This window comes from Protopterus annectens, chromosome 3.part1, assembly GCF_019279795.1.
Source record: "Protopterus annectens isolate FY-2018-M chromosome 3.part1, PAN1.0, whole genome shotgun sequence".
NCBI classification, from domain to species: domain Eukaryota; kingdom Metazoa; phylum Chordata; order Ceratodontiformes; family Protopteridae; genus Protopterus; species Protopterus annectens.
The window spans coordinates 730566151-730592012 of record NC_056732.1 but is presented as its reverse complement, the minus strand read 5'-3'; the positions used below and the strand labels follow the sequence as shown (position 1 = coordinate 730592012).

The following is a 25862-nucleotide window of genomic DNA, read 5'->3' as shown; positions in this document are numbered from 1 at the left end:
TCCATTAAAGGGTACACCGCTACACCTATTTTACCAAAGCTAAATGGTTCCCATTAGAACATAGGATCACTCGGACTACTGAATCTCTACCTGGCAAGCAAACTTCAACCACAAAACTTCTCCTGCAATCACAGATACCATACTCCTAAAGCCCTTAGAGCCCCAAATAATAAACTGCATAAAACTGACCACACATTAACAATACTTGCACATCTATCCCCATCTCTATTAAATCCATCCAATCCTTCAACAGGTTTCAGTCTACTCTAAAACACAACCATCTTAAAAGTGAATTTGACGTTCACTTCCCTTAGCAGTTTAGGCACCACTTGCTGTGGCACAAAACAGTACCCTCCATCCCTGAACATTTTCAGCTAGAAACACTTTTAAAAATACATTTTCCATACACTTGACTTCACTGAGAAAAAACAAGGAACATTGACCTCAGTGATGTCAGTAAAGGAAAGTCATGGAAATGCAGTCATAAACTTTAATGAGCACACCACCACACATGCATAAACAAATCCCGTTGGGAGCTACATTTTTTTTTTTTCAAACTAATTTTAATTCCCTCTTTTCTGCATTCACCTCATCATCTCCACTATGCCTCTCTTCCCCCGACCTGGGATTTCTACCTGGTAATCTAACTTTCTTCTTGTTTCCAGGGACACCACAGTTATGTAACCACTTCAGTGGCTCCTGTTACATGTAGTTCTACATTTGTACCTACCCCCTTCTCTTCTCGTCTAATGCTTTCAATAATTTGCGAAAATTAATACTTCGTTCACCATTACAAAGTACTTTAAGTACATGCAACTCAACTTCTGATTTTTTTTTTTTTGGTATTTCTCGTGTGTCAGTTTGTAAATACTATTACTGACCGCAATTATTGTTACTATTCACATTTTTGTGGACTTGTAAATGCAGTCTAGCATAACTACTACTACTGCACAATTGTGTTCTAAATCTGGTCAGTATCCTTCGGCGTGATGAAACAACAAATAAACAGTTGCAAACAAATTTTGTCACTCATAAGTGAAGTGTGAGAGTAGACTTCCCCCAGAAGAAATATTGTGATAATTCTGAAAATCGTGTTCTGTACATTTTGAGGAAGTTCTCCTGTATATAAATGTTTTTAAAATTCTTTAATTTCAATAATCTAGGTTTCAACCATGTTGTCTTTGATTAATCTAAAGCAAAAAAACAACAAGAGGCCCATTTTAAGCATTCAACAATCTTACACAACTGAAAATGGTGCTCAAAGGTCAGTTCATTTAAATGGCTAATGAACACAAAAGCTACATGCACTGGCTGTCATAAGATAATACATTTCAGAAAAGGTTGGTGCTTGAATGGAATGGTTGCCTGACAATACCATTCACTCACTTATTTAATTAGCTGCTGCTTCTGGTGAGAGTAATGGCAACAACAAGCCAAGAAAGGTACAACAGCTCTTCAAGGACAGTCTTGAGACAACCTACAAGATCATAAGGCATTTCCAAACAGGAGATGAAATCCCTGTCCAATTGGAGAGATAAGTCAGCAAGCAAAGAAGAGTAGTATTTCTGAAAGTGAATTCAGAGTCTTGGTGAGTACCTTCATGAGGTGAACAGTTTTTCCCCAAAATCTCACCAAGACGACACCAATACAGAATATATTTACATAGCATATATCATGGAGAGAAGGTAGTAAAAATTTAAAAAGATAGCTGGGTGCACAAGTCCCAGGATTAAAAAAGTACCCAATCCTGGTAGGCAAACTGGTGCCAGAACTGGAAAAAATTATAGTGTAAAATCCTCAAAATACAGTAACATTCCTACAATGGGGCCAAAGAAGAGCCGTAAAGACAGAGTGGACTACTGAGGATAAGAAAGACATTATGTATTGCTACTATTATGCAAATAGCCCAGAATTTCCAGACACAAGATATACAAAAAGATTGAGAGAAATTAGAGGAAAGAAAAATACTTCCACAAAAGCTGTCAGTACCATCAAATAAAAATGTGTGTTCATTAATGCAATAGATTGGCGGAAAAACAAACAGTATACAGACCAAGAAACTTTGATCTGACTGGAAAAAGAAGCATCTGAGAAAGTGCAAAAATATAAATACAAAACCTAGAGATTTTTGAAAGAAATATAGACATGTGAAAGATAAATCTGATATGGTGTAATATTGATGCAAAGGTAAAAGCCAAATTAATCACTATAAAGAAGGCAGCCCCAAAGATATGCCAAGAGAAATGTAGGCAAAAGCATCCAGACATGGAAAATTGTGGTGGTATTTTTTATTGTGCAAAGAGGGAATATAGAAAAGAAGTAGTTAAAAAAAATAGAAGTTATGGAGTGCCTGCAAAGTGAAGGATTTGGTGTAGAAGGTCTAACAGGTTACATCACAGCATGATGGAACAAGCCTCCAAAGTAAAGAGAAACAGGAAGATCACTAGACATCTGAAGAAGAAATATAGATAATGTAAAGAGAGATTTAATATAGTGCAGTATCTATGCAAAGGAGAAAACAAAATTAATTAATACAAAAAGAACAGCACCAAAGATATCTGAAGAGAAATACAGGCAAAGGAATCCAGACATAGAAAACTTTACAATACAAAAAAACAAGAAGACAAAAGAGGAAAAGTTGAAAAGGAGATTAGTAATGGAGAAGTTAAAGTAACGGAAACTGTTGTTATGGAGTACCTGCAAAATTAAGAATTTGGTGTAGAAAATCTAATTCAGAAAGAACCACAACATGAGAGAGAGAGAGAGAGAGAGAGATGGACATCCAAATTAAGAGGAAACCGGTGGAACGGGAGGCAACTGGGTCAGGTGCCATATGAAGATATTTTGGAGCCTTCCCATGAAACCAGTACAAATGTTCACTTGAAGATGGACAGCAAGGAAAGGAACAGGAAACTGACACAGTCAGTGTTGAGCAGTGATAGGCCAGTGAGTTCCCATATGATACAGCAATGGATGACATAGGATGAAATTGAAGAGAATGTGCTTCAGCAAGATGCTGTAGAATTTTCTATAGAATGCTTGCAGGAAATGGAAAACAAGTGTCATAATTTTAGAAGAAAATGAGCTAAGAGAAGATTTGCTTGATTTAAGAGAGAGATACACATTAAGATCACTGAAAAAAAATAGACTGCAGAAGGTCAATAAAACCAAAAGTCAGAAGTTTTGATAAAACAAATGAACAGTAATTAGGACTGTCCATAGAGATCCGTGCAATATAACACAAATAAACAGGATATTCTTTTGTGCGGCTAAATTAATAACTGATAAAGTTCTACTACAAGAACACATGGTAGTGAGGGAAAGGAAGGGTGGAAATCGAATACCATCATGGATGCGAACAGAGAAAACTATAAAGCAATTAAGCACAATCCAAACACCAAATGCGTGAATCTCCAGTGGCAATAAAACGAAAGTAAGATGTTCAACAAATCAGAATGCACTCATAAAAATAGTGTAATTTTATTCCAACGAGTAAGCGCTTTCGCCAAAGGCTTCTTCAGACTCTTAATACAAAAATAAAACTGTAAAAATCACATTTAAAACTTCCCTGAAGTTGCTATTGGTCAGTACATAATTGCTTGTCACATGTTATGCTGTCTTAAAAGACAGGAACTGAAATGTGTTAACTTGGACAAAAGCGTCCTTTCTTAATAAAATGAATGCTTCCATCAAAATACATTCAATATTCCATTTTGTCCGTACAAGAAATTAAAAACAATACAATACATATTCTCTAACTCAATCTATAATGTGTTAAGCACTGTACAATGTCATTAATCGTTGCTACATTTACTAAAAACTCTAGGTTCCTGTGACATGGTGATGTCATAGAGTAAAAATCCACAGAAAAAAACAACTTTAATAGTCGCGTTTCACTCTGTCAGAATTGTTTAAAAAACGTGTATCACGGTTGTTTTATGCATGATAATAACAATGCTGCCACTTCACATAACTCAAGTAAATAAGCTGACACAGCGAAAATCGCTCACTCAAGGAATAAAAGCGTACCTTTGCGCTAATTCAACTTATCGAGTAATGTGCGCTTTACAATGTCCCTCAGCAAGGATTCAGATCTCATTATCGCTTAGACATACTAGTGTCATAAATTTAAGATACCTAGATAGGAACATCTTAGATGCCAGCATTGCACTCTGTCTACAGTGTGTAAAAAACTTACTTTACAAAAACTTTATATGTAATTGTGTTGATGCTACAACTTAACTTTATATACAATTGTAGTTCAGACAACAGAACACACATTGCGAACTTCGCTCCCTTTGAGCATATACCTAATTGGGTACGAAAATGTGTTTAAACAATTAATATTTAAATCAGCCTTATTCTCATATATAATCGTGCATTTATTAGACAGTTGGTGTGCGCACGATGATACCCTACGAGCATGTATCGGGCTCAGTATATAATAGATTTCAAATAAGAGATTTTAAATAAAGTTCCATGCTCATACCTGTTGGTGTATTTGTTGAAATGATAAAAATAATAATAATGGTAGTAATAAAAGTAAAAATAGAAATACACACGGGATAAGCCCGTGACATAAAGCTCTAATAATGTCAAAGTGCCTAAATTATGGTATAAGCAACTGATCTTCCTTGAGTAAAAAACCTGGGACTCTGTATAATATCACTTTCGGGTCATGGTACTTTTGTAAAACATTAGACAGAAAACAGTCCACATTAAGTATTAATCTATGCATATAAATATTATGCGTATCTATTCATTGTTGTACTTTTAGGGCTCCTTACTAACTTCTTTATAAATCCCTGGACCTACCTACAATGTAAATTTAAACTACAATAAAGAAACAAATATAAATGTCTACAGAACGATCTAAGAACTGTCCCCAGAGACAAAAGATACTGATTTCTAGGGAGTTATCACTCTGGAGTTTTAGCATCATATCAGAGACTAGACACTAGATCCCTGAGTGATAACTCCCTAGAAATCAGTACTTAATGTGGACTGTTTTTCTGTCTATTGTTTTACAAAAGTACCATGACCCGAAAGTGATATTATACAGAGTCCCAGGTTTTTTACTCAAGGAAGATCAGTTGCTTATACCACAATTTAGGCACTTTGACATTATTAGAGCTTTATGTCACGGGCTTACCCCGTGTATATTTTTATTTATATTTTTATTACTACCACTATTATTTTTATCATTTTAACAATTGCACCAACAAATGTGAGCATGATACTTTATTTAAAATCTCTTATTTAAAGTCTATTATATACTGAGCCCGATACATGTTCGTATGGTATTATCGTGCATGTACCAACTGTCTAATATATGCACGATTATACATGAGAATAAGGTTGATTTAAACATTAATTGTTTAAACACATTTTCGTACCCTAATTAGGTATATGCACAAAGGGAGCGAAGTTCGCAAAATGTGTATACTGTTGTCTGAGCTACAACTGTGTATAAAGTTAGAGTTGTAGCATCGACACAATTACATATAAAGTTTCTGTAAAGTAAGTTTCTTACACACTGTAGACAGAGTGCAATGCTGGTATCTAAGATGTTCCTATCTAGGTATTTTAAATTTATGACACTAGTATGTCTAAGCGAGAATGAGATCCGAATCCTTTTTGGGGGACATTGTAAAGCGTAAAATACTCGATAAGTTGAATCAATGCAAAGGTACGCTTTTGTTCCTTGAGTGAGCGATTTCCGCTGTGTCACCTTATTTATTTGAGTTATGTGAAGTGCCAGCATTTTTATTATCATGCATAAAACAACCGTGATACACGTTTTTTTAAATAATTCCGACAGAGTGAAACGCGACTATTAAAGTTGTTTTTTCTGTGGATTTTTACTCTATGACATCACCATGTTACAGGAACCTAGAGTTCCTAGTGAATGTAGTAACGATCAATGACATTGTACAGTGCTTAGCACATTATAGATTGAGTTAGAGAATATGTATTGTTTATAATTTCTTGCACGGACACAATGGATTATTGAATGTATTTTGATGGAAGCATTCATTTTATTTAGTAAGGACGCTTTTGTCCAAGTTAACGCATTTTAGTTCCTGTCTTTTCAAGACAGCATAACATGTGACAAGCAATCATGTACTGACCAATAGCAACTTCAGGGAAGTTTTAAAAGTGATTTTTACAGTTTTATTTTTGTATTAAGAGTCTGAAGAAGCCTTTGGCGAAAGCGCTTACTCGTTGGAATAAAATTACACTATTTTTATGAGTGCAGTCTGATTTGTTGAACATCTTACTTTCGTTTCATTGCCACTGGAGATTCACGCATTTGGTGTTTGGATTGTGCTTACTTTTACGTCTAGCGTGAGTTTCCTGCCTCGACTGATAGCAGCCCTGCATTTGGTTTTGTGTGTTTTATAAAGCAATTAAGACAAGTGTCGTCACTGTTAGAGTACAGAAGAGGGAACAGATCAAGAAAAATACTGAGAAAGATAGACGTGATAAAAGCAATGTGTAGTATTACAACAGATCAGGATCGATCATGCACTATCACAAATAGACTAAAAATCTCAGTGGAGGCGGATAAACTTAGAAGATACGCAAATAAATATAAAGGAAAAGTACAAAATAAGCAACTTATTGATGACCCAAAAAAGTTTTAGAGAACTGGGAAACAAGGTTAAAAGGAACTGAAAGACCACCCAAAAAAGAATAGATACATTTTGGAGAAGTATTTATGCAGATCCTGTGGAACATAACATGCTAGACAGAAAAAGTAAAAGAATATGAAGTTTAAAGGTACAAGATATGAAATGGGATGAAGGAACAGCCAGAGAGATTGAAACAAAGTTAAGAAAAGCTTCTTATTGGAAACCCCAAACCTAGATGCAATAACTAACTTCTGGTTAAAAAGTATTAACATCTTTGCACAAAGACTTAACCACGAGTAAGAACTATTTACATGTATACCCACCCCAAACAGACACAAACCTGGTAACAGGAAAAAACAATGCTCCCACTTAAGAGTGAACCTGCAAGTTACCCTAAAAATTATAGTCAAATAACTTTCCTTCAAACGATGTATAAACTATACACTGGAATTGATGCCTAGAGAGTTTACAGTCATTCAGAAGAAAACTCAAATTATTGCAATAGAACAAAAGGGCAATGAAAGAAAATAATATGGAACAAAAGGATCATGTGTTGTTAAAGTCATAGTGGAGAACTGTAAAAAGGGGAAGAAACCAAGTACGGCATGGACTGACTACAAAAAGAGCATTTGACAGTATCCCACATTCAAAGATAAAAAAGTGCTTAAAAATGTGTAAGACAAACACTACACTGATAGATTATGTTACCACTCTGCGATTAAGCCATGATAAAGGATAAATTATTATTCCAGGGTGACTGTCACCGCTGTTATTCTGTCTTGCCCTTAACCCATTAAGCTGTCTATTTAACAGCTTAAGTCACGGCTATAATTTGGCTCCTAGAAAACAAAAAGTGTAAAGACAATATTTTCTTTATTGATAATTTTTAAGACTGTATAGCTCAGATGAGGAACTGAAAACACAACTGCAAGTTGTCAAAACTTTTTCCGATGATATAAGAATGTCATTTGGTCTTGATAAGTGTGCAAAAGCAACCTTTAAAGCAGGAAAACTGCAGCACCAAGAAAACATTGGTTTGGGACAACAGTGTGATATAAAAATAACTTGAGTAAGAGGGAGTGTATAAATATTTGGGAAATGATGAATGATCAACAATAAAACATGAATAAATGTGAATAAAAAAACTTAGTAAGGAATACTTTAGAAGACTTAAATTAATACTGAAAACAGCATGGACATCTAGAAACAACATTTAAGCTATAAACCAATTTGCTCTTCCTGTCCTAACTTACAGTTTTTGAGTGAATGACTGGTCCCAAAACATGATGGATAGATTAGACAGGAAAACAAGAAGGATGCTTCATGCTCAAATAACTTTTAAAAATCAGTGCTTACTAAGATTACATATTCCCAGTTCCAAAGGAGGGCTGGACCTCCATGAAATTGATTACATGTACAGATCTGCAATCGTGGGACTGCACACATCTGCTGACCTCACAAGACCCAAAACGGAGTGAAAGTTTTGAAACATGAGGAGAATGAATACAGGATGACTTCTCTGCTTAATCTAGCACAAGCATATCGGCGTCAAGCAGGAATGGAAAATCAAACCAGAAGTAGAAAAGTCAGGCAGCAACTGAATGTGCCAAAAAAAGAAAGACTATAATGTGTAGGATCAGATGAGAAGGCAAGAAATGTGGAAAATGCATAAATATGACTGCAAGTATAGAAAACTTCTGGAAGAAACTCATGTTGACAAGGATCGAACGCAGGAATGTTTAAGGAGAGGTGAATTCAAACCAAGAGATTTAAAGGTCAATATTGGCAGCCCAAAACAGTTGTAGGTGCAACGAGTCTTATATAAAAAACAAAACAAAAAAAACACAAAAATTTACAATCATACTTAGAGGTTACCAATACATGTAACCCCATACAAATTGCAGAAGGAATCATTACTGGGCACAGTGCAGGTGCTGTGAAGAGCACTTCTAGCTGACATCAAAGACTGAAAATACTAATTTCATGAACTTTAATCATACTTTGACTTAGGTCCATTCCCGTCATGGCATTAGAAACCCCCAAAAAACATGGAGAAATATTTAAAAAAAAAAAAAAAAGAGAGATGAAATCCCATCTACATGTCCTGGACAAGTCCTCCATCCTTCTCTCAGTATTGTGTGCCTGGCATTCTTTCAGAGGAATCAGTGCACATCTGTATACAAAGTATGCAGCTACGTTATTGCAAGCAATTATTTTTAGTGTAAACCTTTTTCCCTCCAAAGGTATCTCAGAAACAGAGGTAACAGTAGCGGTCATATGGCTGAAGGTCCCCATATAAAAATCTATAAACACTCCCTCACTCTGGGCCATTCATTTTCACTTAGGTTATCTACTTACCATAAAAATCAGTAAGTGGTCTCCTCCTCAAGTTGATGGCTTGCAATTGAGAGGACTCTGGTGTTTTCCCAGTCCTATCTGCCTTCCATTTAGTTATTTTGCTTTTTTTTCTAACAAGTCAGACTTTTATACTCCTACAGCAACACTACTTTCACCCAAGTATTGCTTACTACTACTCCCATTAACTTCCTCCTGCATTACGACTCTGTTCTGCTTCTTCTCTCATGTTCACCACTACTACTCTGTGTTCTGCTTTATTTCCTAATATTGCTGTTTCTGCCATCTTTCCACAGAACTCACCCCAGCTTACTGAATAAATCCCTCCGCTTTCTCTTGTGGCATTTTTTGCCATACTTGCTAATGTTTTTTCTTGAAGCTCAAAGCTCTGGGTGAGTCAACTCCACTACACTAATTCTTGCAAAATGGATAGATTTTGCTCCCCCCCACCCACAATTTCCACCCCCCTCCACTTTTACAGCTTACTACTCTCCCACTTTCAACCCAAAATCAACTGCATGCAGACAGAATTCACAAAAAAAAATAAATAATCCAGCATCTCCCTTGCCTAGTAACAAGTAGTCACAATATAAAACATCTTCCATTAAACCTAGCCCTACTCTTAGATATAACCACCACCTTTTCTCATCCCCGGTTATTTCTTTCATACTCTTGCAATTCAGACTCACTACCATAAAACACTACCACTCTCAACCCATACTTTCTCGTAAATTTCCAAGCTCCCTACTAAAACTACATTTTTACTTTTCTCTACATGTACCAACATTTACCTCCCAGCCCATTCTAGCCTCGGTTTACAGCATATAGTGCAAATCGCACACACTCTTGTCATTAGTATACTGTTTACAGCACATAAATCACTTTACTTTTCCTGCCAAATGTCAAGCCTACTGTCATCTATTTATCCACAAATAGGTGAATCTACCAAACCTTCATAAACAGGTTCTCCCACAATCTCAACACCCTTTACCCACCACCTCTTGTACAACAACCTATAAAATACCCCCTTCCCTTTCCACTGCATACTCCACTCCAAACCCTTCCCCTTCCATTGCATACTCCACCCTTTTGACAAAGACAACTTTCTGCCCCTACTCAGGTCTTCGAACCAGACACTATTCTATTACTCTTTATACCCATATAGCACCCATCACCTCACAACATACCATAGTCAGCTACATACTAAATGTATATCCCATGCAAAAAAAAAAAAAAAATTCACGCTGTACACAATCAGGGCATACACAACACTTTAACAACCCCCACCCCACCTTTTTACCTTCACAAGCAAAACTAATAATGCAATAACTCTTTACTTTCTAAATTACGTACAAAATTTAGTCAAAAGAGAATGGCTCTACCATACAATTTCATCTTTGCATCTGTAATACTACCTCAGTCCCGGATCAGACCAACTATCTACCCCCACCAAGTCCACTAAACAAAGAAAATGTACTTGAAGGCTACTCTGATACAGGCTTCTCTCTCTCCTTACAACAAATAAAACTGAACATTTATCCCAATTTCCACACACATTCTTGACTTCAACAATACTGAACTAATCTCTCTCCTTAAAACAGATCAGACAAAAAATGTCAACATGGCCATGTTTACACCAGTCCAGGAAATAAAACTTCACAACAGAAAATATCCTATCCTGGAGCTCAACAATCTTTTCCAAGAACGCCAATATAATGGTAGCCTGGAGAAAGACTGACTAAATCACTACCAACCCCCCCACACACACACACACACACACACACACACACACACACACACACACACCCTATACAGTTTCACACAACTTACTGATGCATCAACTAGGTTCAACGAATCCACTAAACAAAGCATCTGTTCCTGGCTGGATTTTCACTTGATCAAGTAAACACCTCTTCTGGTACACTTCCGGCTACTCTGAATGACCACATCCTAATCTATGTGAATAGGTCAACTACACATACGAACAGTATCACTACAGTGCAGTACTAAACCTATCAAAACACTATACAGAATATCCTAAAACTGTTCCACAAGTTGATGTTGAAACAATTCAATATCTTCAATGACATACCACCAAATCAGCAAGTACCCCCAAGACATAAGAAACAAATACACGCTTCCCCTGGTCCATGGCTACTCCAGGCTACTAAACTTATGCGATAGCGGGGCAAAGCCTAGAAACATGGCTATAAAACAAATTACTCTTATTTTGCAGTTACCTAAAAGTTTGAAGGTGAAGTACAATCCAACAAGAAATGTTTTAATGCTTCCCTCCAAAAGACCCACAAACAGAATTGAAAACTACTCTAGTTCTCCTTATGTAACCTTCTGAATACTAGAAATACTACTTAGCCAATCCTAACCAACCAACCAACCAAAACCAAACAAGACAGAACTGTCACCCAATTCAACTCATACTTTATTGGGACTACTCTTATTTACAACCACAAAGCCATTAACTCTCAAAACCCTCCTCATAAGTCATCGCACGGTCACCTTACCTATCATCAAAAATCTTCCTCAGGCTAAAGCCCTCTAGATTCATTGCTGACAATCGCCCACAGATGGGCTAGCAAACCTCACTTCCATATTTAACATGCCTATCCAAGAAAACTTACCTGGGGGAAAACATGTTATAGGTTTACAAGTGTGACAAATTCCATCAATTCATCAAATTTTTGACAGCAAAAATATCCGCTCTTTCCAAAATCCTCAAGAAATGTATGCACACAGCCACTTTACAATAACCTTAACTCTTCAACCCAACACAGATACAGACTTTACCAGTGTCACACTACAGCCTAACCTACATCAACTTAACCCTCATAGAATCGCTGGTGACAACTTCATCTCTTATTAGACTTAGCTAAAACATCCATCACAGTCTTGCACCAAAAGCTTCTAGACAAACTGCACATGCTCTGCCTTGGCTACTCTCCCCTTTCTTTTCAGATACCCATCAAATAAACTTCAATCAGTGAAGTGGCACAACAAATGCTCTTCTATCCCTCTGTACACAGAGCACCTAAATGTGCAGCTGTTATTCAATACGAACATAATTCCACGCGTATTCTCTTCCAATAATCTATCTAAACTACAATAGCTGACTCATGGCTCTCTTCTCCACCAAATCATGGCTTCACAACTCATACTTAATAAATCAGGGGTCGGCAACCTGTGACACACGGAGCGATTTTCAATGGCACACTGACTGCGAGAAATCAGAGCGAGCGATAAGTGAAAGCATCTATGAAGGATGGAGACTGTGTGGGTGTGCAATCGGAGTGAGTGAATGCATGTAAGAAAGAGACTGTGTGGATGAACGCACGTATGAAAGCTGAAGTGACTGTGTGAGAGACTGGAGAATGAGTGTGTGATCATAACCATAGGTTTCGACCTTACAACAAGAAATCGGGACAAAGGCCTAAAAATAAGGACAATTTTTAAATATTGCTTTTACAAACAAAGTTTTTAGAACAGTTTTTTGCATTAACATGCATTTTCTGAAGGGTATTAAGTATGGAACTCAAATGTCTGTCATTTTCTAACTTCAGTCTCTAATGATTTGCCACTAATTTGCCAGAAAACCTCAATTTTTAGAAACACGGACCAAAGATATGAGGCAAAAATCTCTGGACATTCTGCAAAAATTTGTACACCTGAGAGGTGCGATTGTGATGTACTAGTTACAATAGCAGCAAAACATTATTCTGCTTGACATTAATTAGCTGCAAAGCCATACTTGCTGCTTTGCAAAGATAAAATTAATGTCAAGCAGAACAGAGTTCAGCTACATACCTTCAAAATGAAAGTTGCCGAGTACTGTGCTTCTGATTTATTAACCGGAAGCCGTCACTCAGCAAGAACATGCAGGAATACATGGTGTTATATTATATATGCCCATCATTTTAAATTAAAATAAAAAAAAACCAATGCATGCAGGAATACAAGGTGAAATTCACAATGAGTTTAATCATCCAAGTCTAAAATATCAAGGTCTACAATAACATTTTCTGGAACCGACTAAGCGCTTTCACCCAACCAAGGGCATCTTCAGAGTCAGTTAATACAGAATTACTGGTTGCTTTTAAAACAATTTGTAACTCAACAATAGCCAATAAAACTCGAAAAACAATCAAATAACGATCAAATAATTAACATCAGTAATTGATCTATTGATTCACCATGTATTTTTTAACCCTTCATATTGTTACCACAGTAACTATTTGTGATGTATCATTTAGTAAAGTAACACATCTAACAAAATATTCACAAATTTGTCTGTAAATAGTAAATAAAACAATAAATAAACTGCTATCCCAATGTATTTTGAATTTTGATGTTATACCAACAAAGCCTTTTGTTTTAAAATACAGGCTAAAGAAACAACATCATTGATGCCAGGCTTTGTACTAGCATCCAGTCTTACTTGCCATAAGCACTCCTTTACTTCTAACATGTTCTGATAATCACCCCCAAAATCTGTCATGTAAATCCTATCACAAAAAATATAAATTTGTTAAAACTTGCACAGGTTTGACTGTGAATAAATAAAGAGTTAGTTGTTTTTATTCTTTATATCTCTAGTGTGTTCAAGTATTCTTTGTTTTAATTTTCTAGTTGTCATTCCTATATAGAATGCAGGTCAAGATAAGCAGGTTGCCACATAAACAACCATAACAGTGTTACAATTGCAGTAACCAGGACTTGCTATTGTTCTTTTATAATTCCCAACTGTGACATAAGGGCCATCGTTAATAAACTTACATGCCTTACATCTACCACACTTAGCCATCGTTGCTGGTCTCGTGCCAATAGGTTTTTGCCTCCTTTCTAACAGCTCCTTGGTGTTTGTGCCTCTACTGTTAATAAACCTGGGGGACTCCCCTATAATTTTAGTAATGTCTTCAGAAAATATACTAAACCATCCTGCTTCAACTATTTCCTTATAATTCTCTGAATGTTCATTGTACGGTAGTATCAAACCTAAATGAGAATTGTTGACTGTATACTTTTTCTTGGAAATGTTGTTCTTTCCAAAATTGATATCAAAATAGGTTTAAAGTCAACATTTCTTCTAAGGAATATTTCACTCTTAGTCAGTGTTAGCAAATCCTTAGTGTATCCCCTCTCTAAAAGCAAATCAATAAGTGTGTCTAGTTCTTCATTAAATTTGTCCTCCTCACTGGTTATTCTCATAAGATATTAACTTACTTGAGGTTCTTGGATGATATATTACTTTTATGGAAGGGGAACGACTACGAACTGGAGGAATTCATAAAATATTTGAATGCAACAACTACATTTTTGAGGTTTACTAGTAAAGTTGGTAGGAATACTATTGACTTTTTAGATATGCACCTCTACATAAGGGAGGAAAATACACTCCAAGTATTTATAGAAAAAAAGACATAGTAATTCCTTTTTACATTTTTCGAGTTGTCATCCATATTATATGAAAAGGAATTTAGTCAAAGGCCAAATGATTAGGGCATCAAGAATAACCAGTGAGGAGGACAAATTTAATGAAGAACTAAACACACTTATTGATTTGCTTTTAGAGAGGGGATACCCCAAGGATTTGCTAACACTGACTAAGAGTGAAATATTGCTTAGAAGAAATGTTGACTTTAAACCTATTTTGATTGATATCAATTTTGGAAAGAACAACGTTTCCAAGAAAAAGTATGCAGTCAACAATTCTCATTTAGGTTTTATACTACCGTACAATGAACATTCAGGGAATTATAAGGAAATAATTGAAGCAGGATGGTTTAGTATATTTTCTGAAGACATTACTAAAATTATAGGGGAGTCCCCCAGGTTTATTAACAATAGAGGCACAAACATCAAGGAGCTGTTAGAAAGGAGGCAAAAACCTATTAGCACGAGACCAGCAAAGATGGCTAAGTGGGGTAGATGTAAGGCATGTAAGTTTATTAACGATGGCCCTTATGTCACAGTTGGGAATTATAAAAGAACAATAGCAAGTCCTGGTTACTGCAATTGTAACACTGGTATGGTTGTTTATGTGGCAACCTGCTTATCTTGTCCTGCATTCTATATAGAAAATTAAAACAAAGAATACTTGAACACACTAGAGATATAAAGAATAAAAAAACAACAAACTATTTATTCACAGTCAAAGCTGTGCAAGTTTTAACAAATTTATATTTTTTGTGATTGATAGGATTTACACGACAGATTTTGGGGGTGATTATCAGAACATGTTAGAAGTAAAGGAGTGCTTATGGCAAGTAAGACTGGATGCTAGTACAAAGCCTGGCATCAATGATGTTGTTTCTTTGGCCTGTATTTTAAAACAAAAGGCTTTGTTGGTATAACATCAAAATTCAAAATACATTGGGATAACAGTTTATTTATTGTTTTATTTACTATTTACAGACAAATGTGTGAATATTTTGTTAGATGTGTTACTTTACTAAATGATACATCACAAATAGTTACTGTGGTAACAATATGAAGGGTTAAAAAATACATGGTGAATGAATAGATCAATTACTGGTGTTAATTACTTGATTGTTTTGCGAGTTTTATTGGCGAGTTACAAATTGTTTTAAAAGCAACCAGTAATTATGTATTAACTGACTCTGAAGATGCCCTTGGTTGGGTGAAAGCACTTAGTCGGTTCCAGAAGATGTTATCGTAGACCTTGATATTTTAGACTTGGATGATTAAACTCGTTGTGAATTTCACCTTGGGCTGCATTGGTAATTTTTTTACCAGTTTTTTTTCCGTTTTTCTGTTTCATGTATCATTTAAAATGACTCAGAAAAGGCAAAAACTTGATATCCGCTTATTTCAAGACTTTTGGGCACACGAATATGGTGGATTTGTACAACAAAAGGATCTTGCTGTTTGTGCTTTATGTTGTGAAACTGTCATGTGCCATAGGTCAAGTGTACAAAGACACTAAAACCAAACATCAGTCCAAGTTTAAAAATTCTGAGGAGAAAAGTGAAGCCATAAAAAGGGCAGCTTCCGGCTACAAAAAACAAACTAGTAATTTTAGTCAAGTAACTGGAACCAAAAATAAAGCTACCGAATGTAGCTATAAAATTGCTCAATGTGTGGCTTCGAAGGCCAAACCTTTCACAGATGGAGAATTCCTCAAGGAAACTTTTCTGAGCATTGCTGAAATTTTATTTAGTGACTTGCCAAATAAAGAAACAATACTGTCTCGGATTTGAGAAATACCAGCTTCTGCAGGATCAGAGACACACAACTGATATGGCTGAAAATATAACGGTAAAGCAGAGTCGCTCTTGACGAAAATGTCAATGTGAATGATGTGGCACACCTAGCAATAGTTGTGAAATATTGTCAGAACGACTGTATTTATGAAGAACTATTCTGCTTGATGCCCCTTACTGGTACAGCCAAGGGAGAGGATATTATAACTGCATTTGTAAGCCATTTCAAAAATCAGCACACTGACATAAATAAAATATTATGTGTTACTACTGAGGCCACCCCTGCAATGGTTGGAAAGAACAAAGGATTTGTTAAAGTTCTTCAGGATCACATTGGACATCAAGTATTGAGCTTCCAGGAGAGTCTGTGCGCGAAGATTTCGTCACGGTGCTTGAACTCTGTAATGGAAACTGTCAATAGTTAACTTCATAGTTTCTCACTCTTCATACACCCACAGGCAAAAGGACAGAGCATATATGGACCCTCCCACTATACAGCAATGTCGTTGGCTTGGTCGAAGTAATGTTTTGAACAGATTCGTATCACGTCTAGAACAATCAAGGTGTTTCTTGACTATAAAGAACACCTCCTGGAATTGAATGATGACAAGTAGCTGTGCATGCTGATGTTTCTGGCTGACATGACTAAACACCTGAATGACAAACTTGCATTCACAAGGACAGGGTCAAGCAGTACTTTACCTTTTTGAGTACTGGAAAGGATATGCGCCAAAATTAGATACATTTTCCCGTGATGTACTACCACTAACATCTACAAGTACTTTCCAAACGTAAAGGCTCATTCAGATCGATTTACTGTCAACAGAAAAGAGCTGTAAAAGTACACTGAAGCGCTCAAAGGATAGTTTGCTAAACGAGGTCAAGACTTCCAAATTCACAGGCCCATATTTTCCAACCTCATCAAGCCCGACAATCTTACCACCACCCCATTTGAACTGTCTTTGAGTGGATGGATGTAGTCGATTTTGAAATGCAATACATCGAATTCAAGTCATCACAGTTATGGATGATAAAATTTGTAGAACTGCAGGAAACAGCTTAGAAAAGTCAGCTGCCATCCTCAGCTGCTGGACATTCCTGCCTGAAGCGTTCACCTGCTTGAAGAAAGTTGTATGTGTTCTGCTTTTGGCTTCTGGGTCAACTTATACATGTGAACAACTTTTCTCACACATGAAAGCTGTTTTGAGTCCACAGAGAAGTTGCCTAACCCCTGGGCATTCAGAAGCCTGTGTAAGCTGAAAGTGATCAAATGCACACCTGATACTGAACAATTAACCAAGGAGAAGCAAGGGTCCCATTAACTGATTAATGACTCAGATCAAAAATAATCAATGATTACTCATATTAAACATGTTTTATGTTGTATTTGAATAGTTTTGTTCTTCCAGACTATTGTACTTTGTCTTAAAATATACAATTTAAAAATTCAAAATGTGTTCAGTACTTAAATTTTGTAAAACAGTTTTTGTATTTGTTCCTGTGTATATCAAAATACTGGATACTCAACAAGAGGGGAATTGTTATTTAATCATGCATTGGAAACATGTTAATACAGAATTATGTTAATGAGCTTCAGTGTGATAGAAAACACTTATTTTGGTCGCTTGACAATCTTGGAACTTTTGATACGCAGACTGACTTTGCAACATTACTTCAGCACACTACTACCAAGACTGCTGAAGCCTGCAATAAATACTTGAATGGTGTTATTTTTTTTCCTCGTTCAATACTATGACACTTCATGGTGACAAAGACAACCTTTTCTATTACTACAGACAATACAAAAAGACTGAAATAGTTATAAGTATCACCACACATGTAAACATGAAATCTGACCTTCAAAACACAGCAATCAATTAGAACAGCCCACCAAAACCTTGGTCTCCTATATAGAAGGAAGCAGTACTTAAAACCAATGGTGCCAGAAAAACTACCACTTCCTTGCTTCCCACATTATTTGCAGCCTCAATTTTCATGAATCTGCAAGTTTCACTCCTAAAAAAAGCAGAGCAGTGCAGCTAGATTTGTTGCCAATTACAATGTACACTGCCTGGCAATCTACCAAACTTTCACATTATCTGTCATCTGCCCACCTGGCAGATGTCCACAAAATTATGCATAAAATCACACCTTTGTGCAGCTCCATTAAATGCAATACAGCACTTTATCAACAGATCAATGGAAATTATCACTCATTACGCTAAGTACACAACTCAGCCAGGAATGCCGTCCACTATATGTATGAAAAACGTCTATGAAACAGTTTGCTTGTAACTGTGTGTGTATCCACTTTGTAATACGTGAAGTTGCTAAATGTGTTTGGGAAAAAAACAGCATCACTACTGACGTGGTCATGTTCCTGTTCCATCTCCTGGCTAACCATTACTGTTTATCACTCTACCACTATCAGGAAGAGATTTACAACATTTTTACCACCTTACATGCCTCATGATTATTTAGTTATCTGCTTCATGGGATACTGTACCGTAGCCAACTCCAACCATGCACTACCACTGCTCACGTGGACTATATCCTCTCAATTTAATCTACTTCTCCTGTACTTTTAACCATTTGCCTCACTTATTACATTCTGTTCAATCTTCTCCCCTTCATCTCACTATATGCATAAATTTTCAGACTATACAATCACTTGCTTTTTCTGTCACATATGCTCGTTCTGCATTTGATAAACATGCAAGTATAACAGAAACTGATTTTACTACTCACATTTCAAACCCTGTTTCACTGTCACCTGCCCTACTCTCAACTTCCATTTTCGATCTTGTTTTACATGCATTCCAATTTCTATTTCATTAAGGATACGCCATGATATTTACAATTAATACACAATAATTTAAGCGCAAGCCAACTTTTATGACTTGTATATCTTGATTATCCATATTTTATGATCACTGTCACCTATTTATGTTACTTGAAGCCTATCTCCTAGAGAGCCTCCACTGAAAAGGGGGATATTTTTGGCACAGCTGAACTTTCCCAGTAGACAGAAAATTAAAAAAATAACCATTTTTAACTTTGTGTTTCAAACTTTCACCCCCACCCCCAGTCAATCACAATCTGCTGCTTAGTTCCAATAACTTCAACATTAATAATAAATAAATTCTACTTCTAGGTTCACAGGCAAGTACTAGGATAGCTGCAGTTGTGGGTTATTTTAAAGCCTACCCAATTTCCAGTTCAAAGCTGAAAATCAAACCCTGTACTATTACTGTCTGTGAGCTAAACACCTCCCACTATCACCCATCCATAATAAAAATGTATCCTCCCATCTCCCAAATCCACATGCCTAAACACAGATCCCAAATACTTGCAAATTATGTTATACTATGCACATTTTAAAGTTGCATGCATACAATATCAAGTGTCTGCATTAAAAATCCTTTGTGCATTGCATATGGCTGATGATTTATATGTTGACCATTTGCTTCCAAGTTGGGTTGGTAAACAGCCTACACAGTTCAGTGCTCTACTCAGTGCTCTACACACTGGTTAACAAACCCACACAAACAAAAACACTAACATTTTCGAGAAGTGTTTCTGAAGTTCAAAATAAGAAAGAAATCATTGTTCCTTTCTCAATGTAAGTCATGTAAATACACAATAAGAAGCAACATAAACGGACTTCACAACAAAAGCTGCAAACAGCGCACAACAGAATCAGAAGTTGTAACAGTAATTACCAAGAATCAATAAAAATATGTCTACTTGTAAATTGAACTTTGACTTCTCAACGTACTGGAAGTAGCTTTATAACAATTTCACTATCATTCAAAAAAGCCCAGTGATGGTTTCTGGAACCCATCAAAGACTTCAACATATGTCATTATTACAGATAAGTTAGGTATTCCCTTCCACATATCAAGAAAATAAAGTATTTAGGCTCTATTTTTTAACCATCTCACCATTCAAGAATATACACAGAGACCCAAATCTGCAAAGCACTACTCAGTTAATTATATGAAATTCCTAATATGCTTACTCTTGAAGACAGATGTTCCACTCTCAGAGACTAGAATATGGACTCCTAATAACGCTCTGCACTTCACAAAACACCTCTCAGCTCCAATCTAAAGAAAACCAAATACTTAGATTTATTCACCTTTTAATTTACAACCTGTGACTGCTAGAGCTACTTATACCCTAAGCACACTAACTTTTCAAACATCTGCATGAAAGACATGGCACACCTCCACAAAATAAGCATCAAATGGCCTTTCTACTCCCTCCATAACCATGACACTATCCAACATAGGCCCCTTTTCTACCTGTGAAATATCTTTCTCCAAAATCACCCCTGCTTGAAGCCATCCAAAAAAATGACAGCTTTAAAATGTTAAAGAAATCCCTTCATTTCAGTCTTACCATATTGTAACAAGTCTGCAAACTCTTGCATGCTGCTAGGTTTTGTTTACATGAATTTTGTTTTGCACCACCACTTTGTATTTGCCTATTTAAAAGAGGACTCACACCAGTCCATTTACCAGTTTAACAAACATTACACATATAAATAAGTTACCCAGAAAATCTGTCTTACATGAAGAAAAATATAAAGGAATAATGGAAACCAAATAACTGAGGACTCCTGCACAACACCAGGGCTGTTATGTCATTCCTTCAAAGAAAGGGATCTACATGTACAAATACCTGGCAGGGGTAAATGGGGATATGCAGTAAGGCAGTGCAATTTAAAGTCACTCAATATATGGACTACTCTTCCGAAGAGCAAGCAAAAACTAAACAGCATGACCAAAGTCTTCAAACACGCAAGAGATGCAAGAATAGTAGATTGCCTTACAACAAACAATCCCTTAGTCAATGGCGTAATTCCAACAAACAATCCCTTAGTCAATGGTGTAATTCCTTTCTGGGGAAAAAATAAATAAAATGACTGTTGAATTGACAGCAACAAAATGCAATGCAGGAGTCATCAATAAATGAAAAATTCAGTGCTGCAAATTGAAAACTTAGTGCATAAAAGTAATGCGGATATTCGTAGATGGTGGGGTGCTGCAAAATTCTGAACAGGTGTATCCAGAGAAAGACAAAATAGATAAAAAGAACACATTCCACTGTGCTACACAAAATAGATAAAAAGAACACATTCCACTGTGCTACTACTGACAATGGGATTTTACCTAAATTATTAATGGCCCACAAGTGATGGAAGGTTGCCTGGAAGGACCCAGTTTATGACCTATGGGGGCATACATACCATGCCCCAACATTAATGCATGGTGCTCCCTAGCACAAAGACTATGACTAGCCACTTGCCCAAATAACGATTCCCTGCGCTCAGTCGTCAAAGAGTCTTTATGGCAGTAACCCCTACAACTTGGTTAATTGTTCAGACTCTGCTCCTAAGATGTCAGTATGTCTACCTGGTGAAGGATTACATCCATGGTTGTCCAAAAAAGAACAGAATACTGAGGGTAGAGCAGACAGTGACAGAGGTCAAAGCTAACGGTCAGTAAATTAATAATTGGGAAGAATATATTAAACATATATCAAGTAATACATTTTGATGTATACTACTTATCCAATGGTTACCTAATAAATGCAATCTAAAAAAGATCAAACTGATATACAATTACATGTTTTTAATGACATACTGCTTACCTTATCCTTAAATTCAAAGGCGATATACATCTTGAAATCAAACTGATCAGCTAATGATTCCTTCTTTTTTCGCAGTTGAGCACGAAGTCTGTTCAAGGTTTGTTTCTTCCGGGAGTAAGGGTCCCCCATTTTGCAATACAGATGGTACTTGTACTTTAACTAGTGTACCAAAAACCAACACTAAACTATGGGCACTTCTTTTGCAAGAGTGGTACAGTTAAACAATGCCTGCCTTTTCTTTATACACAAGAGTACCAACACTGGAGTAAGACAACACAAAAACTGACATGTCTGTAGTCATGATGATTAGGGAAAAAAAATTATTACAGACTGCTATAAAGCACAGACACAGTTTCAGTGAACGGAGAGCGGATAAAGTAAAGGTGTTCATAGTGTCAAACTACAACTTTTGCTGAACGTGTTGGCTATATGTGGGCACCGCTCAAAAACAAAAATAAAACTAGTCAAGCAACAAAATACAAAATAAGAAACAAAACAGATGTTCTCAAATCCATGTTAATGAACCCTAATAAAGTAAATAAAACTTACACTACAGATTGTCTTTCCCCAGCCTGACACATGGCTGATTTTTGCTTCACTTACGAAGTTACTTACCAATTATTTAGGGACAACCTACCGAGACAAACAAGAACAGCTGTCAGTGTTGGTGTAAGAACTTGCCAATGGTGGCTGGCACCACAGCAAATAGAAGAAAACAAAGAAGCCATTTCTAAGTTCAATAACCACTTCCTCCTACACATAATCATGGTGGTAGTTAAAATAGTCTTGCGTTTTCTCCAAGTGCCCAATGGTACTTCTAGTGTTTTTATCTGAACTGCTTATCCACACAATCATGGCCTATTCTTTTTTTCGTTCTGATTTCACATTCTCAGACTTAACAGTTGGGCTGAAACCTAACTTCCGATACATTTCTTACTATCAGTTATTCCATCTTTATGGGGGTTTTAACCTTCAAGTTTCTCGTATTCTAAATTCTCAACTAGATCATTGTTAAGCCTCTATTTTAAGTACTCCTCAACTTGGCTCAAATTTACTTCTCGTTTATATCTGCTACACCCACCCAACAAAAAGCCATGTCAAGATAAGATTACAAACCAATTCAAGCCCTCCATTCCCCCAAACACTAAAGCACTATCTATACTACTTGGCGTGCCCATAGTCTAGAGTTGGTAGTAATAGAGGTAAGTATTTAGCTGCTGCGACACTTCACGAAACCCCAGTGCCACGCTCAGCTGTCTTTACTGACACCCCGAGACGAACAAACAGCCCAAAATGGCTTCCGACGTGCTACGTCATTTTCCCGTCCGGAATCACACTCTCAATGTAGCGTATTACTGGTTTATACTAGAGGCGTGTAACTTTACGTGTTAGGGATGGTTTTGACATTTTTGGAAGTGTATTTGTAGATTGGTGATGGATGAGTGTTGAGAACTAATTGTTTAATATGAGTTATTTTTGACGATAATAGACTTATAGGGTCTCCATATTATAACTTGAACGTTGCTTTGTTTCCATACACTGCCACATAATTTACAAATTTAAGTTGACAAGGAATAGTTACAGCATTTACACCAGAAAATGGCTATTGGGTTCTTTTGCAGCTTTAGAAAACATTGTATAGTCCGCGAGGGAAGTGTGGATTGCTAACGCTCTGACGTGCGCATTTATATATGCCATTCATGGTTTGTAATGTTAGCGCATACCTCTCAACTTCTTAGTGCTGAAAATCTACACAAAGCCTGACAAAATTGGGTGGGGGGGCGGTTGCTAGAATAACAGGGTTTGTGCTAACATGCATTTTTTCTGAAGCATTTGAAGTCTGAAACTGAAACGTGCGTCATTATTTAGTGGCTTAAATCATCTGATTAAATCGTAGCAGTGATTGGTCAGAAAATGCAAATTTTATGAGGAACAGATGAAAAATATAGGGCAAAAATCCGGACAGTTGAGCGGTATGCGATAATGGAGAGCGCTGGACTGTTGTAGTGTATTTGCGTACTGCTTAGAATGTTACGGCATTAGCGTGGTTTAACAGCCGCTCACTGATGTTTTAACAAGCGCTAAACCTTTTCAAAAACAGTATTTTAGAAATATATATATCAGGAGAAAACGCAAACAAATTAAATCAGTAGCGATGCTAAGCAATCCTTCACTTGAAACGGTAATGTAAACATTTCTATGGCTCTGCGTTTTTGCAGAACTACCTTGATTTTGCCAAGTCTCTCATAAAATTATTGTTTTTCTGGTAAAATACTGAAAATTACAGTTAGTACTGTGTCAGGCGTTAGAACGTCCTTTCAGAAAATGTATGTTGATTGTAAAACCTGTTCTATTAACGTTTGACATCCGTGATTTTGCCTCCTATTTTGTCCCGTCCCTCCTGAATTTTTTTTTCTGGTAAATAACCAAGGCTAGCAGTCAGTCGTAATGACAGACACTGGAGTTTAATGCTTCTTAATGTTCATAAAATGCAGGTTTATGTTTTATTAATGTCTTAAGTGGATTTAAAAAAAGCTTCACTAGTTGGGTTGCCACCTGTCCCACTTTGCAGGGACAGTCCGTCTTTGGGCAGCTGTGTCCTGCGCAAAAATCGAAAAATGGCAAATGTCCTGAGATTGCAAGACAAAAATATTTCCTAAGTTTTCTTTAATAGTTGCATAAAACAGTTGCTTTTTATCTAAAACACCTAAATGTTATATTAAATAGCATAAGCAGCTAAAATGCTCAAAGAATAAGCTTTTATTTTGGCAAAAAGGTGAAGTTCTATCCTTTGTACTGGTCATGGGTATGTTTAGGCCTGCAAAATCTGACATTTTTACAAAAAATGTCCCACTTTGGGCATTTGAAAAGGTGGCAACCTTATTCACAAGTGCTATATGTTGGTAGTGACATAGGCAATACTAGCATCTTCATTCTTGAACGCGACTTAGGTATGGTCCAGTCAGTGTTCTCCGTTATAGCCTGATTTTGTTACAGTTCCTGTCTTCAAGGGTGCTGTGACAAACATGAAAGCGCAAATTGTTGCAGATGGTATCCACTGCTGGCTCACACGCATACTAAGAATGCAGGAACGGTTTATTAAAGTTGGAACCATCATCTTTAGGCAAACTCTTCACTAAAAGTCAGTGGAGCACGGAACTGAAAGGGTGGCACACTTTAAGGGAAACGTACGTCTCAAGTGTATCTCATTATGAGGAATGTAACTCATTTGGGGTCTTAAAAAGTTCACATTCCTCAAAGTTCCACATTGAAAGGCTTTGTCACACATTTAGTGTAAGGAATTTTTTTAACTAATATCCATGGTAAATAGAAAATAATCATATTAAATCATTGCTCCCCAGGCTAGTGAAAGCGGATAAGGTACACATACTAAACCTAGAGTACTTGATAATAGTTTTCACTCTTACTCACAAACTGGCTAATGTGCATTGTATGTACTGTACCTGTGTACTATGTATGTATTCTACCTATGTTCCAAATTTCAGCTATACACCACAAATCTATTAATTACCTTTATTTTTAAATTAATATTTTCTTGCTTGTTCTCTCCACTGTAACTATTGATGTGCTGCATACCACTGTAAAAACATGTCTATAGTAATTTGTGTGTATACTGATCATGTCTAAATGGGCATCTGCTGAAAAAGGGCCTTTTCGGCTCAGTCAGACACCCTGGTTAACAAATGTAAAATAAATAAATAAAATATCTTCTTTATGAGTAAAATCAGCATATTTTAACCATCCTATGACTTTCCTAGTTGAATTTGAAGTTGTTAGCATGTGTTCCACATTTTGTCCATTTGTTCCACATTATGAAAACTAGTGTTCCTCATTTCCGAGACTGAAGGTTGAGAGCTATGAAGGGAAATAATCAGATATTGCTGTTCCTGGTGACAGGCACTGTAATTAATTTGCTGTCTGCAGCCTACCACTAATAGGAAGAAACTGCAATTCTATT

At 36.5% G+C, this 25862-nt stretch overlaps 1 protein-coding gene across 1 annotated transcript in view; it reads right to left on the bottom strand.

Moving 5' to 3' along the window:
• The window catches only part of CCHR3.PART1H6orf62 (chromosome chr3.part1 C6orf62 homolog), a gene marked incomplete in the record, with an annotated part of 567964 nt that extends 544773 nt beyond the window's left edge, over nt 1–23191 (bottom strand). Inside the window, 1 exon segment of the mRNA XM_044067089.1 lies at nt 21884–23191. Coding sequence (XP_043923024.1) covers nt 21884–22012 — 129 coding nt within the window.
• Nucleotides 23192–25862: the final 2671 nt, after the last annotated feature.